The sequence below is a fragment of the Gorilla gorilla genome, chromosome 10, assembly GCF_029281585.2.
Source record: "Gorilla gorilla gorilla isolate KB3781 chromosome 10, NHGRI_mGorGor1-v2.1_pri, whole genome shotgun sequence".
NCBI classification, from domain to species: Eukaryota; Metazoa; Chordata; class Mammalia; order Primates; family Hominidae; genus Gorilla; species Gorilla gorilla.
The window spans coordinates 51,574,442-51,599,807 of record NC_073234.2 but is presented as its reverse complement, the minus strand read 5'-3'; the positions used below and the strand labels follow the sequence as shown (position 1 = coordinate 51,599,807).

Below are 25,366 nucleotides of genomic sequence, written 5' to 3'. Positions count from 1 at the left end.
CTGCATGACAAGACTAAAGCCAGAATCCCAAGACTGCAGCGCTACCCCTTCACAAGCCGTCGGGCTGCCCCGGGCGGGGCCAGCCCATTTTCACTTTCTCCACTAGAGGCAGCAGCGCACCGTGACCCTGGCTTACTACGGTAAGAAGGCGGAGACCTTTTGCTTCGACGGTGATTGGTGGCCAGTAATCTTGATCCACAAGCTCAGGCTTCTGAACTAAGCAGCCGCTGTTTATGCACGTACAGCCAATGGAAAGGCAGGAGTGCGGCCAACGGCCAATGAGGACTGGTCTTAAGCGGACCACAGGGCGGGGTTTCCCTCGAGAGGCGTACGCCGGGTAAAGCATCGGGAGCGGAAGTGGGCGAGTCAGAGCACATCCGGTGTTAGAAGCGCTGGTAGGCCTTGGAGAGGCGGGTTAGGAAGGTACGTCTGAACTTAGTACTGGGTGAACTGGGAGTGAGAAATGGAAAGGGAGTTAGCAGTTACTGTCTGAGCAAGAGTGGCAGTAGCTTCCTTCTGCGGACAGATGGCACCCTGAAGGAACGAGGCCCTGCTCGGAGACCAGACTCCGGAAAACAGGGTGGGGAGGGAAGCTAGGGAACTAGTGCTGCGCGTGCGCAACAGTGCTGAAGCGGGGGTGGGGCGGAGGCGAGTCTGGGGGGGTTTTGGCGGGTGTCGAGGCCTCTATTCTGCCCCAGAGCGCTGGCGAAGGCCCCTTCTCAGCCCGCCTTTTCCTTTCTCCCGCTCCTTCTCCTCCACTAAGTGTAGACGCAGGGCCCCTTGGCCTAGCTTCGATTGTTCGAATTCAGAGCACGTCCTTCCGAGGTGAAGGAACGCGAAACTCCACCCATCCGATTGCTGTTCGGCTGCGGGCGGGTCCTTTGGTCGGGCTGACCCTGGGTGAGCGGCCCGGAGCCAAGACTCGAGGTAGGGCCTGGCGGGCGGGTGATGTCACACTCCTCTGTGACACGCGAGGCTCCTCAGTTACTTAGCCAACGGCAGAGGCGGGAAGTGAGAGGAGTCTGGGGCTGGGGCTGCCTTCCAGGCCCACGGGGCGGCCCCGCTCTGTTCGGATTGGTTACTTTTGGGCAGGTGAGGTGGCTTTGCTTTGCTTGGTCTTGAGATTTTGTGGGCGTCTTTCTGAGTCTGCTCAGCAAGGGCGTCGTTGGGCAGTTTTTATCTTGGGCCTACTTGCTGGACCTGTGGTAACAAGTAGGCTTTGGTATCTTTGTATATTTACTGAGTGTAGAATTACTACCCGGTGCCAGCCCGGGCTGCTTGGGGTCATCAGCCTTTCATTGACCACCCCCACAACAAAAATCACTATGAACTTGAGACTGTGTTCTAGCAACTTGTGAATGTGTAACCCAGTAGAAGGGCTGACTGTGCTTGAAACAGACAAGGATTTTAAGGTCAAAGGTAAATAAATGGCAAATGGACTTTTCTAGTTACTTGTTGATATTTATTTACAGTTTATCTTTTGTTTGTGTGGTTTAAGAATTGAATTCTAGAAAGATACCGGAATTGCATAAACACATTTCTTATGACCTGCGTATACACACTTTTTTCTGTAATTATTGTATTTACACTCTTTGGTGTTTTCTTATTCTTTTTGTCTAATATTTTTGTTCTGGCCTAAAGAATATGTTGACATTTAGATTATCTGCCGCCACTTTCCTCCAGTAGGGACTGGAGTAGGGACTCCAGTAGAATAGTTGAACCCTTGAGAAATACAATCTGTACTTTTGATCCATAGTTTGCTTCTTCCGTTATTTATCTGGTTGTGGAAACATGGTTTAGTACCTTCCTCCTCTTTTTTTTTTTTTTTTTGAGGCAGAGTCTCACTGTCGCCCAGGCTAGAGTGCAGTGGCACAGTCATGGCTCACTTGAACCTTGACCTCTCCTGGCTTAGGTGATCCACTCCAGCCTCCTGAGTAGCTAGGACCACAGGTGGACGTCACCAGCTCCAGCTAATTTTTGTATTTTTTGTGGAGATGGGGTTTCACCATGTTGCCCAGGCTTACCAACTCCAGAACTCAAGCGATTTATTTATTTATTATTATTATTATGTTTTTTTTTGAGACAGTCTCACTCCCTTACCCAAGCTGGAGTGCAGTGGTGCAATCTCGGCTCACTGCAACCTCCGCCTCCCTGGTGCATTCAATTCTCATGCCTCAGCCTCCTAAGCAGCTGAGATGAGAGGCGCGCACCACCATGCCCAGCTAATTCTTGTATTTTTAGTAGAGACGGGCTTTTGCCAAGTTGTCCAGCCTGGTCTCGAACTCCACACCTCAAGCGATTCGCCCGCCTTGACCTCCCAAAATGCTAGGATTACAGGTGTAATCCTTTCCTAAAGAAAAAGAGTCATCTCTCCTGAAGAATAAGATAAGGTAAAATTAATCCAGATACTTAGCATTTTCAAGTTATTTTCCCTGATTATAGATATAGTTCATGCTCTTTATGCAAATGCTGAAAATGCAGAAAAATGTCATGGGAATCAATGTATGTTTTGGGAGGGTTTTTTTGTTTTAAAGATTTGTTTTCACCTATGGCTGAAACTTTTGAAAGCTTATATAAATGAAAGCTTATTTTTCTACTGTAGGATGGAATAGTAAAAAGAGCACTAGACTATAGTGGTCAGAAGACCCCAAATCTGGTTCTGGCTCTGCTATTTAACTTTCTAATGTTGGTCAAATCAATACTAATGTTTGTTTTAGTACTTTACGTTGATTTCACACAGATTTTCTTATTGGCATTTCTAGTAGAGCAGGTATTGATCATCATCGTTATCTTACAGATGAGGAAGCTGAAATAACCTTAGATAAAATGATTTTTCCTAGGTTATGTAGTAGAAAGTGGCAGCACTTGTGACACCAAATCCTGTCCTCTTGCCACTATTACATTGCCTTTTTGAACTTAAAAAAGATGTATAAAATGGGTCTAATCTTTCCGTTTCCTTGTGGGTTGATGTGTGAGGATTAAAGGTAATACATATATAAAAGCACCTTAAAAGTTATAAATTTTATATAAATATAGTCAGGAGTATTAGTATAGAAGGTATTACTGCTGGCCTGACGAGTTTCATTTTATTTCGTAAACTGCCCAAGGGTATTAATTTTCTCTAGAGAAACCATTGAATATTCTGATGCTCTAACTTCTAATTTTTTTTCCTTTACTACTTTGACCTGGTTGTAGAATCTGGTAGAAATGTCTTCTACCACTCTGTTTTGTTCCCCCAGAGTTTCTAACCAAACTGCATGCAGCCCTTCGTAGTTTTTATACACATTTTGTTTTCCAAAGATGGTGTTCGAGACCAAGGAGAGAAAGGCTGTCTCCTTGACTTAAAGGTTACCTGAGTGACCCCTTGAGGTAGGTTCCACTCTGAGCCAGCTGGGGAATGTTGATTTGAGGTTACAGCACTCTTGATCTGATAATAGGGTCTAAATTTGCTCTAAAGACTTCGTAGTGCTTAAATCTTGGGGATAGCTGAGCTGAACCAGATGCAAGCTCTGCCCTCAGGGTGAGAAGTTCCTGCACAATTAACTGGAATCCAAAACACTTGAAAAAGCAGCTTCACCAGTGAGGGTGAAGTGGGTGTGCTGTTTGTCCTAATTTATGTGTGCTCCCCATTTGGGCTAAATATGGTGTTATTAGGGAGGGATTACTGGTTTATACTGGAAGAAGATTGTGTATTTAGGATTTTGGGGCCTTCTTAGGATTCAGTATCTGTCAAACGTTATAGAGAGGGAGATGAAGTAGTGTCAACGTTTGGTACAAAAAATAATTTACTGAAGGCAGTAGGCATTTCATCTCCAGTTACTGGTTTGGTTTTGAGGCAGCCCCCTGGAGAGATGGATTCAGTATTAGCTAATCCAGGGATTTGGGTCCAAGTTAAGGGAGAGGCGGGGACATCTAGGGTGTCCACCTGGGAAGATCAAAGCTCGGTCCTAGTTGAATGAAACAATTCCTTGGATGGTTCCGAAACTGAACTGACCTACCTCCTGGGAGTGGCAGGGAAAGCATCAAGCTTTTGCGCATTTACTTCATCAAATCCTTTACCATATCAGATTATCACTTAGTGGCTGTTAGGCTGTCTCAAAATGCCCATGGCCCTGTGGGACAAGAGAGATGGTATAAATGTGCTAGAAGAAAAGTATGCCATTTAAACAAAAGTACAGACGGGCCCCAATTTATGATGATTGGACTTAATGATTTTTTACTTTATAATGATGCAAAAGTGCTACCTGTTTGCTAGAAACTGTACTTCAGGCCAGGCATGGTGGCTCATACCTGTAATCCCAGCACTTTGGGAGGCCGAGGTGGTCAGATCACTTGAGGTCAGGAGTTCGAGACCAGCCTGGCCAACATGGCAAAACCCTGTATCTACTTAAAATACAAAAATTAGCTGGGCATGGTGGCACACGCCTGTAATCCCAGCTACTCGGGAGGCTGAGGCATGATAATCACTTGAACCCGGGAGGCAGAGGTTGCAGTGAGTTGAGATCGTGCCACTGCACTCCAGCCTGGGCAACAGAGCGAGACTCTGTCTCAAAAAAAAAAAAAAAAACCCTGCACATTTAGAATTTCCATCTTTTCCCAGACTAGGGATATCTGGTATGATATTTTCACATGAGATATTTAACACTTTATTATAAAGTAGGCTTTGCGTTAGATAGTTTTGCCCAACTTCAGACTAATGTAAGCATTCTGGGCACATTTAAGGTAAGGTAGGCTAGGCTTAAGCTATAATGTTTGGTAGGTTATATGTAGTAAGTGCATAAATTACGATACTTTCAGTTTACAATGGGATTATTGGGATGTAACTTCATTGTAAATCGAGCATCTGTACTTTTACCAGTAATGAGATTTTTCAAGTGCCTTTATGTTTCAGTTTATAATTTTTTCTTTTTTTTTTTTTTTTTTGAGACAGAGTCTTGCTCTGTCGCCCAGGCTGGAGTGCAGTGGTGCAATCTCGGCTCACTGCAACCTCCGCCTCCTGGGTTCAAGCCATTCTCCTGCCTCAGCCTCCCAAGTAGCTGGGATTATAGGCGCCCACCACCACGCCTGGCTAATTTTTTGTATTTTTAGTAGAGATGGGGTTTCATTGTGTTGGCTGGGCTGGTCTCGAACTCCTGACCTCAAGTGATCCGCCTGCCTCAGCCTCCCAAAGTGCTGGGATTACAGGCTAAAACTAGACTTTTAAAAGAGAATAATCTACTGAAGACATTGTAGTAATGAGTACACCGGTAATAACCATGTTAGTACACCAGTAATAACAATGGTTACCATGTATTGAACTCATTCTGTGTACAAAGAGCTATTTTAAGAACTTTATTTGTATTATCTCACCTAATCTGCAACCTTAGGAAATAAGGATTGTTATGTATTAGTATTTTACACATGGTAGGTGAAACTGAAGTACAGTGAGGTTAAGTGCCAGAAGCTTGCTGCATGTCCCACTGCTAAGGAAATAACTAGGATTCAGAAGTAGCAGGCAGTCTTAACCACTATGCAGGGGACATGGTTATACAGTGTATGAACATTACTCAGTAGTAAAAACTAATGAATGGAAAGCTTTCTTGGCCAAAAACACAGAAGAAGAAGAAGAAAAAAAACTACTGACAAATTACTAACAGTTCTTCCCCCTCCTTTTTTTGTTTGTGTTTTTTTGAGACGGAGTCTGGCTCTGTCACCCAGGCTGGAGTGCAGTAGCGCGATCTCGGCTCACTGCAAACTCTGCCTCCTGGGTTCAAACGATTTTCCTTCCCTAGCCTCCTGAGTAGCTGGGATTACAGGCGCCCACCACCACATCTGGCTGATTTTTGTGTTTTTTTACTAGAGACTGGGTGTCACCATGTTGGCCAGGTTGGTCTCGATCTCGTGACCTCAGGTGATCCACCCACTTAGGCATCCCAAAGTGCTGGGATTACAGGCATGAGCCACCGTGCCCAGCCCTTTCCCCTCTTTTAAACTATATGGGATTTTTCTTCTAAGTATCAATTTGGTCCCTTCTAGATATGTGGGAACAAGGTTCAGGATGGTTGAATTAATACAACAGGAAGAAATAACCATGTAATTGACAAACTAATTTTTTTGTTTTAATTTTATAAAATGGTTTTGCTGTGTTGCCCAGGCTGGGGTGCAGTGACACATTTTTGCTCTGTTACCAGGCTGGAGTGAAGCAACATGATGATGGCTCACTGCAGCCTGAAATTCCTGGGCTCAAGCAATTCTCCTTCCTCAGCCTCCCAAGTAGTTGGGACAACAGGCGTACACCACCACACCCAGCTAATTTTTTAATTGTTTGCAGAGATGAGGTTTTGCTGTGTTGCCCAGGTTGGTCTGGAACTCCTGGGCTCAAGCGACCCTCCCACCTTGGCTTCCCAAAGTGCTGGGCTCACAGGTGTGAGACATTGTGCATGGCCTTTTTCCTTTTTTGTTTTTTGGAAGTGAACATAACCTTGAGACTTTATTGTCTTCGTAATAAAACATAAACTTAATTTATGTGTGAATTTAATTTAATTTAATTTAATTTAATGTGTGAACAGTGTTTCTTTGACTTGCTGTTTTAATGTTGCTGTACACACTGAGGCAGTCTGTCTTGGCTCTAGCATTGCATAGAATGCATACTAAATCCACGATAGTTTTGTTTTGCATAGCTTTTGGCTACTTCAGCATGTTTCATGTTCACTGTAGCTCCTAGGTGTGTGGGAATAGGACTGAAGAGAATGGTTGTGTTTTTTTTTAATTTTTTAATTTTTTTTACACGTAGTCTCGCACTGTCACCCATGGTGGAGGGCAATGGCGTGATCTCAGTTCACTGCAACCTCCGCTTCCCTGGCTCAAGCGATTCTCCTGCCTCAGCCTCCCGAGTAGCTGGGACTATACGTGCCCGCCATCACGCCCAGCTAATTTTTGTATTTTTAGTAGAGACAGGGTTTCACCATGTTGGCCAGGCTGGTCTCGAACTCCTGACCTCATGATCTGCTTGCCTTTGCCTCCCAAAGTGCTGGGATTACAGGCGTGAGCCACCGCACCCAGCCTGTTTTTTTTTTTAAATTTAAGGCTGGACCCTTGATAATAGTCTTTCATTTTAGGACAAGGGTAAGGGAGATACCTAGAACAAAACAAGGCATTTAACATGACCTAGATGTCCACTGCTAAGAATGCCTGTCTCCTCCTACCAGCCCCTGCTGTCCCTGTCTTCCCAAGCAAAAGCAGACCACAGGAATATCTAACTCAAACAATTGTGTTTACTTGAGTTTTTTCTTGGGAGAGCTATGTATTAAGCTCTTAGCTTTTTGTTTTTGCATGGCTCTGGCAGAGGAGGCTGGTCAGGGATACCACAGAATGATGACACTTCAGCAAAACTTTAGCAGTCTGTGCATGACATGTTGACAGCTTCTGACAGGTTTTCCTCTCCTGGGATGAAGGCATAACAGGAGGCTCTGAATGAAATTAGAGGAATTTGGTTATGATTAACACCTGAACATTTACTTTTCGGTTACAAACGCAGTATAGGCAGATTTTCCACAACTCCAGGAGGCACTATCCACATTGTATTCTATGTAAATAACCCCTTCTCTTTATTTTAGAGTTGAATTAGTAAGTAATAGGCTTAGAGGTGTGAAAGGACTGCTGTATTGAATTTTTTAGCAGCTTGTAATGTACTTTTTTTCTTTATTGTGGTAAACTATAACATTTTAATGTGTTTTTTAAAAAAGATTTTCATTTAACCGTGGGCTCCTCTGGAATGTTAGCGAGTTACTTGGTTAATGGTACTGAATATAATACTTCAAGCTCTTAAGAGCTGATTGCTCCTAGAATGGAAAATACTTGATATGAGAGCTGCTATTTTTTTTTTTTTTTTTTTTTTTTTTGAGACGGAGTCTTGCTCTGTCACCCAGGCTGGAGTGCAGTGGCGTGATCTTGGCTCACTGCAAGCTCTGCCTCCCGGGTTCATGCCATTCTCCTGCCTCAGCCTCCCAAGGAGCTGGGACTACAGGCGCCCACCACCACGCCCGGCTAATTTTTTTGTATTTTTAGTAGAGACGGGGTTTCACCGTGTTATCCAGGATGGTCTCAATCTCATGACCTCGTGATCCGCCCGTCTCGGCCTCCCAAAGTGCTGGGATTACAGGCGTGAGCCACCGCACCCGGCCGAGAGCTGCTATTTTTGAGTTGAGTGCAACTTAATCTTGTTTGGCTGAGTTTGCATATCGGCCATTGAAATGTAGGTATCTTTTCTGAGCTTCGCTAGTTGAAGCTAAGATTGAAACTTGGTAAGTTTATTTTATCTGGCAAAACTTGTCAGAACAGTTTGATCTCATTACTTATCTGTATATTCTTGTCTATTTGGAACAGCTCTAGAGCAAACTATCATATTTCTTTGATTCTAAGACCTATGTATTCCCTCTCACATTTTAACATTTCTGAAATTGTTATCTGTACATTGTGTCATATACATTAAATGTATACAGATGCTCCTCAAGACGGGGCTGCATCTGGAAAAACCCCATCACAAGTTGAAAATACCGTAAGTTGAAAATGTAAGTCCTTTTCTTTTTGTAAGTCATTTTTGTTTTGTTTTTTTTTTTTTTTTGAAACGTAGTCTCGCTGTGTTGCCCAAGCTGGAGTACAGTGGTGTGATCTCGGCTTACTGCAACCTCCACCTCCTGGATTCAAGTGATTCTCCTGCCTCAGCCTCCCAAGTAGCTGGGACTACAGGGGCGTGCCTCTATGCCCAGATAATTTTTGTATTTTTTGTAGAGACAGGGTTTCGCCGTGTTGGCCAGACTGGTCTCGAACTTCTGACGTCAAAGTGATCCACCTGCCTTGGCCTCCCAAAGTACTGGGATTACAGGCGTGAGCCACTGTGCCCAACCTGTAAGTCATTTTTGACTCAACGATATTTTTAATTTACAATGGGTGTATCCAGATGTAACCCATCGCAAATCTAGGAGTGTACTGAATGAGTATCAATTTCTCCCAGTGATAGGTCAACCCTGGTAAGTCAGGGACCATCTGTGCTTTACCAGGTTTCTTTTTTTTCTCCATAAAGCTAATAAAATTGCTGTGCCCTTTTGCGTCTATAATATTTGGTAGTTACATGTTTTGTTTTAAATTTTGAAATACTGATATTGAAAAACAGAAGTTTTAGTTATTTTTTAATGATTTCAAACCACAAGCTTCTATTAAATCAAAGTGAAATTGCCATTTTGACATCTCATCCCCCTGCCCCAACCCACACAGCCTTTGATGGTTTTGGTTTTTCCATCAACAGTTGTTAAGAGAGAACCAGAAAGAGGCAGTCAGTACCCCCTGGGAAATGTCAGAGAGGTATCTGAGAAAGGGGAGTTTCTGCCATTCTCCCCTCGAACAGATTCCGCCAAGCAGGGTCTGGTTACATGAGCATTGCCTCTTTCTTAGAATCCCCTGGGCGTTTGAGGATCCACCCCGCTCCATCCCTTACCTTTCTCTTTAATTCTTGTGGAAGCAAGAGGTTCTTTAGCATTGCTGTTGTGAATACTGAGAAACTTGGCTCTGAAAGTTGCTTCAGTATTATTGTAAGTGCTGTCTAGGGATGTCATTAGGGGTGTTAGTGGGAAACCTTAAACAAAGACACTTTCCAGGTGCTGAACTCTGCCATGCTGTAAGTGTGCTCTCTAGAGGACATAGTCATATTCATCTTGGTTATGGAAGGCTGTGGTTGGCCTTGTAATAACCTGCAATAATTGCACCATCTAGATCAAGAGGGCCCAGATCCGGGTGACTCAGAGGAGAGAGCAACAACCTTAGTAGGTTCTGCAGCTTCTCACTGTATCTGTCCTTAAGAACAGAATTAACAACAGTTCTGAGGTGAGTAGTGATGTTAATGAGAGAAGGAAAGAAGAAACCAGAGAATGCAAGCCAGCCATTGTGATTGTTTCATTTGTGGGAGAGAGCCTCAGGAAGCAGATGATGTTTATATCTTTCCACTGGCCCAGGATTCCTTAGGAAATTTGTTTGGGGACTGTAATTTTTATTATTACCTAGATGAATTGTTCTGAGTGTTGCGCTGGGTGCTGATTAGAGTGCTTCATTCAGTAGGTGGCGTTTCACACAACTTTATGTTTGAATCCCTTCCTCCCTGCCCCTCCTTTTCTGGTAGATTTAAAATGGATGGGCATTATGGCCCTGATAAGAGTTTGGAGGATTTATATTTAGAAGAGATGAAAGTTCTTGACTGGATCTTTAGTACTGTAGATTGAACACGTTTACTTAGGATTGCATGTGAAATAGGGGAGGGAGCAAAACTTAAGAACTTGACTTTATGGTGTTGATATGATCTAACCTGGATATAGTTCAGTTTAAAAATGCCCTTTTTGACATTGGGACAGTTGGCAAAAATCTGAATAAGGTCTGCAGATTAGAAATAGTATTGCATTAGTATTAATATCCTGATTTTGATCATTACTTTCAGGATATACACACTGAAGTATTTAGGAGCACTGTGTCTGTATGGTTAGGGAAAAAATATTTTTACATCTGTCTATATATTGCTATATAGAAAGAAGATGAAGCAAATGTGAAATATTAGCATTTAGGAAATCTGGGTGAAGGTTGTACAGGAATTCTTTGTACTGTTCTAACCTTCCTGTAGGAAAGGTTCTGAAACTGTCAAAAAAATACCCCCCAAAAAAATCCTCCTTTCTGCATAAATTCCTTTTTTATGGAGGTAGGAACCTTTCTTTTTTTAAAATTGTGAGTCCTTTTCAGTTCAGTTCTTAAATGTGTTAGGTTAAGAAAATTTGATACGCATATATTTAAAATGCAAGTCTTAATGCCAGACCCAGCTTTATAGTTTTTGTTTGTTTTGTTAAGACTAATCAAAGTTTTGTTTTTTATCTTTGAGGTGCTGCTAGTGAGATAATTTTTTTTTTTTTTTTTTTTTTTTTGAGACGGACTCTTGCCCTGTTGCCCAGGCTGGAGTGCAGTGGCGTGTCTTGGCTCACTGCAGCCTCTGCCTCCCAGGTTCAAGCAATTCTTCTGTCTTAGCCTCCTGAGTAGCTGGGATTACGGGTGTGTGCCAACACACCCAGCTAATTTTTGTATTTTTAGTAGAGACAGGGTTTCACCATGTTGGCCAGGCTGGTGTCGAACTCCTGACCTCAGGTGATCCGCCCACCTCAGCCTCTCAGAAGTGCTGGGATTATAGGCCTCAGTGAGCCACTATGCCCAGCCAAGGGAATTCTTTAGCATCTTGAAACAATGACATAAAATTGCTTTATGTGCCGATGTCTAGGTTCCTTTAACTAGATTGTTAATTGAGAATTTCTTTTATAAACTTACTGCCTTTTAAAGTGGCAAATCACCTGAAAGAATAGAAATCAGATGATAGTAACAAAATAGTTTGAGGGAGAAGAAGATGCATTCAATTCCTCTGTCCTCTTTAAGATGGTTGACTATGATTGCAAATATATTGTAGGACACATAAAAATAAAAATGGTTGTGTTAGGGCTGTAGAATTTTAGGCAAGTTTTCATCTTTCTGAACTTACATGTTGCTTTTTTTTTTTTTTATAAGCTGTTCATGTGATTCTGTATGACTTAATGACTCTAACCTTTCTTTATTCTGCAGAGTGGAGACTGCTGCACAGACTCTGGAACCATGAACATATTTGATCGAAAGATCAACTTTGATGCGCTTTTAAAATTTTCTCATATGTAAGTGTTTTGACCTTGACTGGTTTTGTACTGCATTTCTTTTCATATCTCTTTGTCCCTTTTCTGCATTTATAACTTTTGTGTGTATAAGCTAACAAATTAACTTGGCCAGAATCCAGAGGACCTGATGAAAATGTCCAGATTCTACACGTTGCTGTGTGGTTATTGGAAAGGCATTTATTCTAGTTTGGGTACTGATTATTCATAATTTTGGGCATTTGGTCTTCCTCAGCATTTAAGGTTCTGTTAACCTATTTTCAAAATATTATTTTTTATTGTAATATGCTTTCCTAAAAGTATTTCAAACTATTTGTAACAGAACTTCTACATATTCCCAGGAAGGGAAAGAGAGAAATGATTCTTCTTAGCTTAAATATGAGATTGATCTGGGAGTGATTGCTCTTATTCACATTCTTTTCTTAGAACCCCGTCAACGCAGCAGCACCTGAAGAAGGTCTATGCAAGTTTTGCCCTTTGTATGTTTGTGGCGGCTGCAGGGGCCTATGTCCATATGGTCACTCATTTCATTCAGGTAAGAACGATTTTCTCTCCTGGTTGCTGTGGTACAAATTACATTAGGAAAAAACCAGCTCAGCAAGGTGGTCCAAGGGACCCTGTTCCTCTCTTTAAACTCAGACATTAAATCAGGACATGTAAAGCCATTTTAATTTTCTGGCAACTGTGCCCCCTCTAGATACTGAAAAACAGAATGCCTTAACCTTGGCACTGAATGGTGTGCTGCTGACGTACAAGACCCCCACCCACTCAGTAGGTGCATGGCATGCATGCTGGGATTCTTTGGCACAGAAGCCTTTTTATCTTTTCCTCCATTCTTCATTTACAAAACTCTGATTGTATGATTAACTATCAGGAGAGGCAGGATTGAGATCTTTTTAAGGAATTGACCCGTTTTATTTTCCGATAACTGTTGTCTGCATGGTTGGGTAAAAACCTTCAACAATTTGTTTTCCTGTATTGAGAGAGAATCTGGGTTTGGTCAGCAGGAGTAGAAGGTACAGTTTGAGGAATAACCAGAAAGTTTGAAGACTCCCTAACATAGTCTTGTGCCTTTGTAGAGTATTCCTTTTAGCATAAATGTAGAAGTGGGCCTCTGTTGGCATTTGCCATTGTTGAGAACTATCCTTATGTTCAGGCATCTCCTGGCAGGGATTGTGTGAAAAATTACTTTAGACACTCAAAGGATAGGGCTTTGATCACTTGAGTTTTAGGCAAGGTTAGCCCTTAAATAATTTAGTAAAATACAGTCAATCCTTGTTATTCACAGACTCTATATTTGTGAATTCACCTACTCATTAAAATTTGTAACCCCAAAATCAATACTCATGGCACTTTTTTTTTTTTTTTTTGAGACAGAGTCTCGCTCTGTTACTCATGGCACTTTTTGCAGACAGTCACAGAGTGGTGAAAAAGTTGAGTCACCGTGCTGTTGGCAGTGTTTTCAGCTGAGGTTGAACAAGACAGTGCGCTGCCTTCTTGTTTCAGTTCTCATATTGTAAACAAATGTTCTTTTCATGGTCATTTAGTGCCACTTCCTTTGTATTTTTGTGCTTTTAATTGGTGATTTTGCTGGGTTTTTTGAGTGGAGGTCTTGTAGTGTTGTCCTGACTGGTCTCAAACTCCTGGGCTCAATTGATCCTCGCACCTCAGCCTCCCAAGTAGCTGGGAATACAAGCGCATGCCACCATGCTTGTCTTAATTTTGCTGTTCAGAATGCAAACAGCATAGTGCTGAAGTGCTGTCTAGTATTCCTGAGTGCAGAAAGACAGTAATGTGCCTTATGAAGAAAATGTGTATATTAGATAAGCTTCATTCCGGCATGAGTTGTACTGCTGTTGTAACTCTGAGTTCAATGTTAAGAAATCAAAAATAATGTCAAATGAGGTGTCCTTAAACAGAAACACACATAAAAGCAAGGTATCTATTGATCATTTGATGAAAATGTTGTGACCTTAGGCTTGCAGGAACCTACCTACCTTTTATTTCCCTCAGGAACAAGGGTTTACTAATTCATTGTCCACTGTGATTTTATAACATAAACACTGAATAATGAGAATCAACTTCTTCCTTTAAAGGAAGGAAGGAACTTCAGTGTCTACGTCCATCCTTAATGATTTCTCTTTTTTCTAATGCCTATAGTTTCTCCCACTTGGCGTTTTTAAAAAAAGAAACACTTTTTTCTTACTACAAAGCTAATATGTGTTCATTTTAGAAAATTCAGAAAACAGACTAGCAATGAGAAGGAAGTATTTTAGAAACTTCCATAATCCCATCATCCAGAAATAACTACTGTTAACATTTTAGTACTTTGCAGTCTTCTGTATATGTATGTGTCTTGGTGTTTTGGTTTTTGGGGGTTTTGTTTGTTGGTTTTTTTTTTTTTTGAGACGGAGTTTCACTCTTGTTGCCCAGGCTGAAGTGCAATGGCGTGATCTTGGCTCACCGCAACCTCTGCCTCCCTGGGTTCAAGCAATTCTCTTGCCTCAGCCTCCTGAGTAGCTGGAATTACAGGCATGTGCCACCATGCCTGGCTAATTTTGTATTTTTAGTAGAGACGAGGTTTCTCCATGTTGGTCAGGCTGGTCTCGAACTCCTGATCTCAGGTGATTTGCCCACCTCGGACTCCCAAAGTGCTGGGATTACAGGCGTGAGCCACCATGTTTTTTTTAAAGTGATCAAAGGGGGATCATTTCTATTTGTTCTACAGATGGAATGTACTTTAAGCACTTGTCACATTTCATTCATCCTTTCTATTTTTTGGGCATGACTCACTCATAGTTTGACTTGGGTAGTTGTACTGTAGTTGAAGGACTACGCAAGCCAGAAGAACCTCCAGCATCCACCATGGTCCTAACTCTGTGCTTCAAGGCTTCTGGGTTCTCTCCTCAGCCCCATCCCTGAGAAAACACTACTTTTTCTCCTGCCTCCAGGTTATAAGCAAATGTTAGGAAGTTCAGACAAGTGTTTGAACCCAATAAAGGTCTCTTGCAAAATAAATTTGAAACTTTCAAGTGTTTAATGATTGATTGATTCTGACTCTAACAGGCTGGCCTGCTGTCTGCCTTGGGCTCCCTGATATTGATGATTTGGCTGATGGCAACACCTCATAGCCATGAAACTGAACAGAAAAGACTGGGACTTCTTGCTGGATTTGCATTCCTTACAGGTACGTTAAGGGATTTGTCTAATTTTGAGGGGTGAGCTATATTTTCAGTATCTCTTAGTTAGTTCCCCCCCCACCCTTTTTTTTTCTTTTTTTTTTTTTCTTTTTGAGACGGAGTCTCGCTCTGTTGCCCAGGCCAGAGTGCAGTGGCTCGATCTTGGCTCACTGCAAGCTCCGCCTCCCAGGTTCACACCATTCTTCTGCTTCAGCCTCCCGTGTAGCTGGGACCACAGGCACCTGCCACCACACCCGGCTAATATTTTGCATTTTTAGTAGAGACGGGGTTTCATCGTGTTAGCCAGGATGGTCTTGATCTCCTGACCTCATGATCCGCCCGTCTCGGCCTCCTAAAATGCTAGGATTACAGGCATGAGCCACCGTGCCTGGCCCTTTTTTTCCTTTTTTTTTTAAGACAGTGTCTCCCTCTGTCACCCAGGCTAGAGAGAGCAGTGGCGTGATCTTGGCTCACTGCATACTCTGCCTTCCGGGTTCAAGCGATTCTCCTGCCTCAGCCTCCCAAATAGCTGGGATTACAGGCATGTGCCACCATGCCCGGCTAATTTTTGTATTTTTAGTAGAGATGGGGTTTTACCATGTTGGCCAGGATGGTGTTGATCTCTTGACCTAGTGATCCACCCACCTTAGCCTCCCAAAGTGTTGGGATGACAGGCGTAAGCCATAGTACCCTGCCTCCTGGCTTCTTTTTTTTTTTTTTTTTTTTTTAAGATGGAGCCTCACCCTGTTGCCAGGCTGGAGTGCAGTGGCGAGATCTCAGCTCATTGCAATTTCTGCCTCCCAGGTTCAAGCGATTCCCCTTCCTCAGCCTCCCAAGTAGCTGGGACTACAGCGGCTAATTTTTTTATTTTAGTAGAGACGGGGTTTCACCATGTTGGCCAGGATGGTCTTGATCTCCTGACCTCGTGATCTGCTCGCCTCAGCCTCCCAAAATGCTGGGATTACAGGCATGAGCCACCACACCCAGCGCTTTTTTTTGTTTTTTTGTTTTTTTTTTTTTTTTGAGACTGAGTTTCACTCTTGTTGCCCAGGCTGGAGTGCAGTGGCACGATCTTGGCTCACTGCAGCCTCCACCTCCCGGGTTCAAGCGATTCTCCTGCCTCAGCCTCCCGAATAGCTGGGATTATAGGCATCAACCACCACGCCAGCTAATCTTTTGTATTTTTAGTAGAGATGGGGTTTCACTATGTTGGCCAGGCTGGTCTCGAACTCCTGACCTCGTGATCCGCCCACCTCGGCCTCCCAAAGTGCTGGGATTACAGGCATGAGCCACTGCCCCTGGCCCTAATTTTGTATTTTAATAGAGACGGGGTTTCACCATGTTGGTCAGACTGGTCTCGAACTCCTGACCTCAGGTAATCTACCTGCCTCAGCCTCTCAAAGTGCTGGGATTACAGACGTGAGCCACCGTGCCTGGCCTTCCTGGCCTGCTTTCTAATCTCATATAGGTTCATTTTGTTTCCCCATCCATTAGGGGAAACTCTTTGTGAGTAGCCACTGTGACTCTACTTTTGTGTCCAAAAATAGCCATTGTGTACTTGAATGAATGAGGTTCAAGAGCTTAGGTAGCATAACCTATTAATAGTAGGCATAGAACTTTTAATAAACTAGACTTGAGAATCTGACTTAGTTGCACCCATACTGGCAATTATCATAGGAGCTTCTGTTCTGCGTCTTACAGACAGTGCATTAAAGCTATACATTGAGATCTATTGTGCAGGACACTTTGCTGATTCTCAAAAAAAGAAAGGCACAGCTCTTCTAGAATTGTTATAAAGGAAACAAGACTCAAGCTATGTAATAAAAATGTTTGCAAAACATTTGAATTAGAACAGCTTGTTCTGAGTGACAGTCTAATATATGTAGGAGAAATTTTAGAAAGGAAGAGATTAAGGGATTAAGATTTTTGCATCAGGGCAAGCTAGTTTTTGAAGGCATTAAGGGGTGGAATTATCAGAAGGAAAGAGGAAAGTAATTAGAATGAAAGAAATGTTAGAGCTGGAACAGGTTGCCCTCCTGTTGGCAGGTGTCCACCTGCAGAACCAGTCTCACCTTTCTTTGCTACAAAGGGGAGTCAGTCCTACATGACTATAAGGTTGCTGGCCACGAGGCACTGTTTTGCTCTTTATCCTTTTTTTCTAATTCCTGATCTGGCCTATATTACCATCTTACATCACTCTAGCTCTGAAATGTTTGGCATGCCTACTTTATTTTCTTCTAATCTCTGTACCCTCCCTGAGGTCATCCATGATCTTCAGCTAAGAGGACAATTTTGTAGCTATTTCTATAAAAAAAAAAGACGCAGTCAAGTATACATTTTATTGAAAACAATTACAGCGGAGGGGAGAGAGATTTACTTTTTTAGTCCACGTTTGTTAAGAGCATGAGTATGCCTATATTTTGGGATCAGCTTTTGGATGAGGATCCTATTCAAGAATTGATCGTAATACTGTGTTCTGGGTTTTTTGTTTTCTAGGAGTTGGCCTGGGCCCTGCCCTGGAGTTTTGTATTGCCGTCAACCCCAGGTAACTCTTTTGGTAGTGTCTTATGTGCTTTTATCTTTATGAATATACCTTCTAAATGTAGACCGTATACCTGTAGCCCTTAATCTAATGGTCTTTTTTTCTAACAGCATCCTTCCCACTGCTTTCATGGGCACAGCAATGATCTTTACCTGCTTCACCCTCAGTGCACTCTATGCCAGGCGCCGTAGCTACCTCTTTCTGGGAGGTAAGTGTGAACTGGGAAACAGGGAATGGGGGCTCCTCTTTAGCCAGAATTCTCAATAGTACTCCTTCCTTACCCCTAACTCCTTTGCGACTATTGAGTTGAGATTAACCTTCATTCTGGGGGAAGTTAAGGAATGGCTTTAATGGGATTGCTTTACTTTGCTTTGGCTTCTCTCAAGACAGCTTTTTGCTGTGTCTTATAGGTATCTTGATGTCAGCCCTGAGCTTGTTGCTTTTGTCTTCCCTGGGGAATGTTTTCTTTGGATCCATTTGGCTTTTCCAGGTAAGACTTAGCCTGGAACTTTCTAGCAGCCATTTGCCTCACACTTCTTTCTTTTTCTTTTTTTTTTTTTTTTTTTTTTAGCACTTCTTTCTGTACTACTTTGGGCAGTGCTCTCTAAGCCTTCCCATTATCCTTCATAGGATGGAGCCTTCTGCCACAAGTGAAAACAGGCTGCACAAGGTTGGGCATTGCTAAGAGAAAATGGTTTGCTCAGACACCATTTGTGTAAGGCCAGTCTGGCAGTGGCTGATTGTTAAAATGATTGAAACTCTTCCAGTGACCATTGCAGTATTGTGCCTAGGGAAGTAATGTGGTCTTCACCCTAGGCTGCAGTTCTCGTGAATGGTAATGTTCATAGGGTTCACATTTGATGTACTTTCAAGTGACTGTGAGCCAGAAAGTATGGCTGGTTTTTTTTTCTCTGCAACTTCTGCTATATAGTAACTTCATCTCTTACATTTGTTAGGCAAACCTGTATGTGGGACTGGTGGTCATGTGTGGCTTTGTCCTTTTTGATACTCAACTCATTATTGAAAAGGCCGAACATGGAGATCAAGATTATATCTGGTGAGTGTGGGAACTAGTCTTTAACAAGCATGAAGGTTGAGGCATACCGTTCAGCAGCTGAACTTAGGTTGGCATTGGCTGAACATAGGTGGCCAAGCTTTGGGAGTGTATGTGGTAGGAAACCCACGGTTCTGGAACTGTGTACCATAATCTTCCTCAATTCCTGAAAGACTTCAGATTTTTTAAAAATCTGGGCTAATAGGCCGGGTGTGGTGGCTCACACCTATAATCCTAGCACTTTGGGAGGCTGAGGCCACTGGATCGCTTGAGCTCAGAAGTTTGAGACCAGCCCGCGCAACATGGCGAAATCCCGTCTCTACTAAAAATATAAAAAAATTAGCTGGGCATGGTGGCACATGTATATAATCCCAGCTACTCAGGAGGCTAAGGTATAAGAATCATTTGAACCTAGGAGGTGGAGGTTGAAGTGAGCCAAGATTGCGCCACTGCGCTCCAGCCTGGCAACAGAGCGAGACCCTGTCTCAAAAAAAAAAAAAGTGTGGGGGCTGGGCACGGTGGCTCACGCCTGTAATCCCAGCACTTTGGGAGGTCGAGGCAGGTGGATCACGAGGTCAGGAGATCGAAACCATCCTGGCTAACACGATGAAACCCCATCTCTACTAAAAATACAAAAAATTAGTCGGGCGTGGTGGCGGGCGCCTGCAGTCCCAGCTACTCAGGAGGCTGAGGCAGGAGAATGGTGTGAACCGGGGAGGCGGAGCTTGCAGTGAGCGGAGATTGCACCACTGCACTCCAGCCTGGACGACAGAACGAGACTCCTTCTCAAAAAAAAAAAAAAAAAAAAAAAGTGTTGGGGGGTGGCTATATATTTACATATCCATAGTGGCTACCTCCAGGCAGAAGTGAGGGAAAGAGATCTTTCTCCTTTTCCTATTTATACTTCTGTATTTTTTTAAACAATGAGTAGAAGATATACTCTTTTTTTAAAGACAGGGTCTCGCTCTGTTGCCTAGGCAGTAGTGTGGTGCCGTGAACACAGCTCGCTGCAGCCTGAATTTCCTGTGCTCAAGCAGTACTCCTGCCTCAGCCTCTTGAGTAGCTGGGACAACAGGCACATGCGACCATGCCAGGCTAATTTATTTTTTGTAGAGATGGGGTCTTACCATATGCCCAGATTGGTCTCAAGCAGTCCTCTTGCCTTGGTTTCCCAAAGTGTTAGGATTACAGGCTTAAGCCACCATGCCCAGCCACTTTTTTTTTTTTTTTTTTTTTTTTTTTGAGACAGTCTTGCTCTGTCACCCAGGCTGGAGTGCGGTGGCAACATCTCAGCTCACTGCAATCTCCGCCTCCTGGGTTCAAGCGATTCTTGTGCCTCAGCCTCTCTAGTAGCTGGGATTACAGGCACTCTCCACCACGTCCAGCTAATTTTTGTAATTTTAGTAGAATAAGGTTTTGCCACGTTGTCCCGTGAGGACATGGGGTCGAACTCTTGGCCTCAAGCAATCTGCCTTCCTCAGCCTCCCAAAGTGGTGGGATTACAGACATGGGCCACCATGCCCAGCTCACTTTTTTTTTTTGAGACGGAGTTTCGCTCTTGTTGCCCAGGCTGGAGTGCAATGGTGTGATCTTGGCTCACCGCAGCCTCCGTCTCCCGGGTTCAGGTGTTTCTCCTGCCTTAACATCCTGAGTAGCTGGGATTACAGGCATGCACCACTATGCCCGGCTAATTTTGTATTTTTAGTAGAGATGGGGTTTCTCCATGTTGGTCAGGCTGGTCTCAAACTCCTGACTCAGGTGATGCCCGCCTCAGCCTTCCAAAGTGCTGGGATTACAGGTGTGAGCCACTGCGCTCGGCACTTTTTTTTTAATGTAGTGATTCTCTCAGTCTCATGACTAATTAGTGGTAGTTAAGGGTTCAGACTTGGACCTCTGCAGAGTTCAGAGCGCTTGAGACAGGGCTTGCTCTGTCACCCAAGCTACAGTAGGAGAGTGGCACTATCATGGCTCACTGTAGACTCAACCTCCCTGGGCTCAGGTGTTCCTCCCACCTCAGCCTCCTCAGTAGCTGGGATTACAGGCACATGCCACAATGCTCTGCTAATTTTTGTAGAGACGGGATTTTGCTATGTTACCCAGGTTGGTCTCGAACTCCTGGGCTCAAGCAGTCCACCTGCCTCAGCCTCCCAAAATGTTGGGATTACAGGCATGAGCCACTGTGCCCGGCCCAGTCTCTTTTCTCTATGCTGCATGACTTCGATGAGTCTAAAGGATCTCAGACACCAGAGTTTTACTTCCTTAGTTGGGGGTAAAGTGTGGGAGAAGCTGGCTCGTGGGGGTGGGGGTGGGGTTTATATTCTGCATCTTTGTGGGCTTGTGGATAAAAGAAAGTCTGAAGTACAGATCCTAATCTGGTTCTTGCCTTTCAGGCACTGCATTGATCTCTTCTTAGATTTCATTACTCTCTTCAGAAAACTCATGATGATCCTGGCCATGAATGAAAAGGTTAGTTAGCCTACAACCCAAAGATGAGACAATAATGGCTCCTGAGCTTGGCATGTGTGTATACTTCAGATTTGAAAACTTGCTCACACACTGTGTTAGGTCCAGGGTAACTGTAAGGCAGGCCACTGAGTAAGAGGTAAACCAGAAGTCTTCAGTTGTTAGAAAAAAAGCAGCAAGTGAAAAAAAAATTTTTTTAACTAATCCCTGAGTTTAGTATGAAAGGGAAAAAAGCTTCAGTGGCAGTAAACACAACCTACTACATGAATAATTTAAAGGCTATATAGTTGTGACTCAGAGAAAGGTATTGTGGAGGACGTTGTAAATTTCAGAAGTAGACTAATTTTATCCATTTGTTAAATTTTTTTTTCCAAGGAAGCATTCTATATAGGGCTAATGAGTATCCAACCTAGCTGAGTCAAGCAGTGGGGGAAACAAATGAAATGAGCTTTTCTTTATAGACCTTATGGAGCTTAGAGATAGCATAGTGGTAGCGGGAGTAGCTGACCAGATAGGATTGCTGGCTCTGTCTGGGCTATGCCATGGTTGGACTGAGCACTAGGCAGATGTACAAGTTTCAGAACAAGCAACTCAATTTTCATTCCTTAATACATTGGGCTTCCATCCAAGATTGAATGAAGAATTCTGCTGGACCAAATTATTTCTGAATGTCAGTTTATGCCAGAGTCATGCTCACTTTGCAGGGTGGAGCACTTCTCGCGCCTAATGGTTGGTTGGTGGTCTTGGCCTCTAGTTTCACTCTTTGAGGATAGAGTGCCGTCTGCAGCCTTCGCTGTTGGGATCTGAGCTGTAGTGGGTGTGAATAGCCTAGAGTGGTCAGGCAGCCCACCTAGGCACTCCTGGGGTGGGGGCGGGGACAGCTGCTTAACCTTTATTCTTGGTTGGTCTGTCGGCAACTTTGGGAACCACCAGTAGGATGTGGTTAAGATTCAGTTCTTGCTGAGCTAAGGAAGCATTTCTCATTTCTTTTTAGTTGTCTGGCTCACTTCTAGTCCCTAACTAAATGCTCACTCAAGAGTTTTAGCTTGAATGTCAAATGTCAAAAAACTAATTGGGTGATTTTTCTCCATTTCTAGGATAAGAAGAAAGAGAAGAAATGAAGTGACCATCCAGCCTTTCCCAATTTGACTTCCTCTCCTTCCACCCCTCATTTCCTTTTTGCACACATTACAGGTGGTGTGTTCTGTGATAATGAAAAGCATCAGAAAAGCTTTGTACTTTGTGGTTTCCTCTATTTTGAATTTTTTGATCAAAAAACTGATTAGCAGAATATAGTTTGGAGTTTGGCTTCATCTTCCTGGGGTTCCCCTCACTCCCTTTTTTTGTCAACCCCATCTGTAGCCTCTTCCTCTACTCAGGCAGTCGACCCGCCACGATGAGAAGTGGGACCAGCAGAGGGCACCAACTTCAGGAGTCTGCTTTCCCACCAGGCTTCATTCACCCAGTGGACCTGAACTGTTTGGTAGAGCCACCCGGCCCTTCCTTCCTCATCGTTGTTTGGTATGCGCACAGTTCCTGTGGGACTGGGCCATGAGTTTTCCATTGGAAAGAAGTTCAGTGGTCCCATTGTTAACTCAGCCTAAAATCTCAACTGTCAGGCCCTACAAAGAAAATGGAGAGCCTCTTCTGGTGGATGCTTTGCTTCCTCTGAGCTGCCCATGCTGGTCTGGCAAACACACCTTTCTGCTTTGCCTTCACAAAAGTAATGTGTTCCCTTTCCCACCCCTTGCCTGACCCTCAGGGAGTCAGCCTGCTTCCATCCATGGGTGGGAAGACTTCAGCACAAAGGAAAGACTAATTCTTGTCAGGCATTTTTGAAAAGGCTGATTATGTGTATCAAGGTACAGCATCGTAGGGTTCCCCTAAACTTGCCCTGTTTTTGTTTTTTTAGTTTGTTATCCCCTTACTGAGTGGCCTCTACTAGGTGGCTGTGATTAAATGTCCCAAGCAAGGATAGGGAAGGGGAATGGTTGAGCCTCTGGAGATCATTGTAACCAATCCTGCCAGACCTGTTTGGGGCAGTGGGGAGCAAACCTAGATAAGGACCTGTTTGGGGCAGCAGGGAGCAAAATCTCCTTTAACAACCAAGCAGTTCCTCATTCACATCAACAGAGCGAGGCTGTGATAACTTAGGAGGCAGCAATCCTTATAGTCCTTCAGTGCATTTTAGTCTGTCTCCAACTGGACACCAGTAGGTAGTGTCAAGCCAGAGATTTGGGGCAGTAGATAAATGTTCATTTTACTGATGCAGTTTAGTTTTTGGTCTGTTACCTGTTTTCCAGAAATTTGTGGCCTTTTAGGCGGGAGTTAGGCGACCAAACCAGTGAGAGCCCCAATCCCTGCAGTTTTGTGGCTTCAAGTATGGGTGGACAGTCCTAATGGGGATCTCCAGCTCCTTCCCTGTGGGCTGCCACAGACAGCTGCCCCCAGAAGGGTCAATGTTGGGAGTGGTTTGTGGCTCTGAGCTGCTCTACAGAGCTTCAGTGTGAGAGGATCGAGCCATTGAAAGCTCATTACCAGTAGGACATAATTTTTGGCTCTCCCTATTCACAACCAGTGCACAGTTTGACACAGTGGCCTCAGGTTCACAGTGCACCATGTCACTGTGCTATCCCACGAAATCATTTGTTTCTAAGTTGTGTTTATTCCTGGAGTGACAAGCCACCCCGAATCCCTCACTTTCACTGAGGATGCTGTCCTCTGATTTAGCTGCTGCCTCCAGCCTCTGGCTTGAGAACTTACTAAAGGCACTTCCTTCCTGTTAAACCCCTGTTAACTCTCCATAAATTTGGTGATTCTCTGCTAGGCCTAAGATTTTGAGTTAACATCTCTTGAAGCCAAACTCCACCTGTGCTTTTTTGCTTGGGACAATGGAGTTTTTCTTTAGAAACAGTGCCAAGAATGACAAGATATTAAAAAAAAAAAAAAGCAAAAAAAAAAAAAAACACAAAAACCTACTTTTAAAGAAAATGCCTAACAGATTTTTAATATAGTTATCTCTACCACTTTCTTTTCTAGTTTCTTGATTTTCAGCTCAGGCTGCATTCTAACTCATACTGTGAAGACAAAGGTGTTTTTGATTCAGAAATATATGAAATCTGCATAGTCTTAATTTGTAAAAAATAAAGAAAATTCCTTAACCTTTCCTGGTGTTTGTGTTAAATTCAAGGGTACAGCTGGTCATGGAGCTTGTGATACTGCCAGGGTTTGCTACTGGGGGCTGGGAGTGGGACACGATTGAGTTTGTGTCATAAGTATGAATAGAGACAAAGACCCCCCACTTAGACCTCCCACTCTGTAGCCCCAACATGCCACAAATGTTGAGAAGTTTCTCTGTCAAATATGTAAGCCAGTTTTTTTCCCAGTCCTCTCCACTCCCTGCCACCTTTGCTATATGTTGTTTGTGGTGGTATGTGCAGTTGGTTCAGATGTGCAGCCAAGCTTTGGAGTTTGAGGATGCATAATGGAAAAAAGGCAAATGATACCCACTCATTCTGCAAGTATTTTTGTTCACCCACTGCTGCCCGGCTGTATTCTAAGTGAATTAGTTAATAAAGATGTAAAAGTTGGCCAGGCATGGTGGCTTATGCCTGTAATCCCAGCACTTTGGGAGGCCAAGGTGGGCAGATCTCTTGAGGTCAGGAGTTCAAGACCAGTCTGGCCAACATGGTGAAACCCCATCTCTACTAAATACACCAAAAAAAAAAAAAAAAAATAGGCATAGTGGCAGGCACTTGTAATGCCAGCTACTTGGGAGGCTGAGGCAGGAGAATTACTTGAACCTGAGAGGTGAAGGTTGCAGTGAGCTGAGATGCACCACTGCATTCCAGCCTGGGTGACAGAGAAAAAAAGTCGGCCAGGCGTGGTGGCTCACGCATGTAATCCCAGCACTTTGGGAGGTCGAGGCAGGCGGATCACCTGAGGTCAGGAGTTTTGAGACCAGCCTGGCCAATATGGTGAAACCCCGTCTCAACTAAAAATAACAAAAAATAGCCCGGCATGGTGGTGGGCGCCTGCAGTGCCAACTACTCGGGAGGCTGAGGCAGGAGAATCGCTTGTACCCGGGAGGCAGAGGTTGCAGTGAGCCGAGAGCGCACCACTGCACTACAGCCTAGGCGACAGACTCCCATCTCAAAAAAATAATAAAAGTCCTTGTCATAGTTCAGATATGAGATTATCAATCGGAACTTGCATTACAATCAGGTTGCTCAATTCTGTGTTTGTGTTTTGTTTTGATTTTTGGAGACAGGGTCATGGTCTTGCCCTGTCACCCAGGCTGTAGTGCAGTGATGCGATCATGGCTCACAGCAACCTCAGTCACCTGAGCTCAAGTTATCCACCTCAGCCTCCCGAGTAGCTGGGACCACAGGTACATGCCACTGCACCCCGCTGATTTAATTTTTGT

The 25,366-nt window shown here is 43.7% G+C and overlaps 1 protein-coding gene across 10 annotated transcripts; it reads left to right on the top strand.

Annotated features, from left to right (window-relative positions):
• Positions 1-284: 284 nt before the first annotated feature.
• TMBIM6 (transmembrane BAX inhibitor motif containing 6) lies at positions 285-24,106 on the top strand. 10 transcript variants are annotated; one of them, XM_063694645.1, is made up of 11 exons: positions 379-423; positions 8,770-8,886; positions 11,620-11,705; positions 12,129-12,237; positions 14,769-14,889; positions 17,378-17,426; positions 17,534-17,631; positions 17,834-17,913; positions 18,380-18,480; positions 20,868-20,943; positions 22,038-24,106. In XM_063694645.1, the coding sequence occupies exons 3-11, from the start codon at positions 11,650-11,652 to the stop codon at positions 22,059-22,061; spliced, it is 714 nt and encodes a 237-aa protein (XP_063550715.1). In that variant the 5' UTR covers positions 379-423; positions 8,770-8,886; positions 11,620-11,649; the 3' UTR covers positions 22,062-24,106. The 10 variants fall into 10 exon arrangements, with proteins under 10 accessions (XP_004053143.1, XP_063550715.1, XP_063550712.1 ...); XM_063694642.1 differs by lacking the exons at positions 379-423; positions 8,770-8,886 and adding exons at positions 628-1,419; positions 3,240-3,369; XM_063694643.1 differs by lacking the exons at positions 379-423; positions 8,770-8,886 and adding exons at positions 2,247-2,390; positions 3,301-3,369.
• The last annotated feature ends 1,260 nt before the right edge of the window (positions 24,107-25,366 follow it).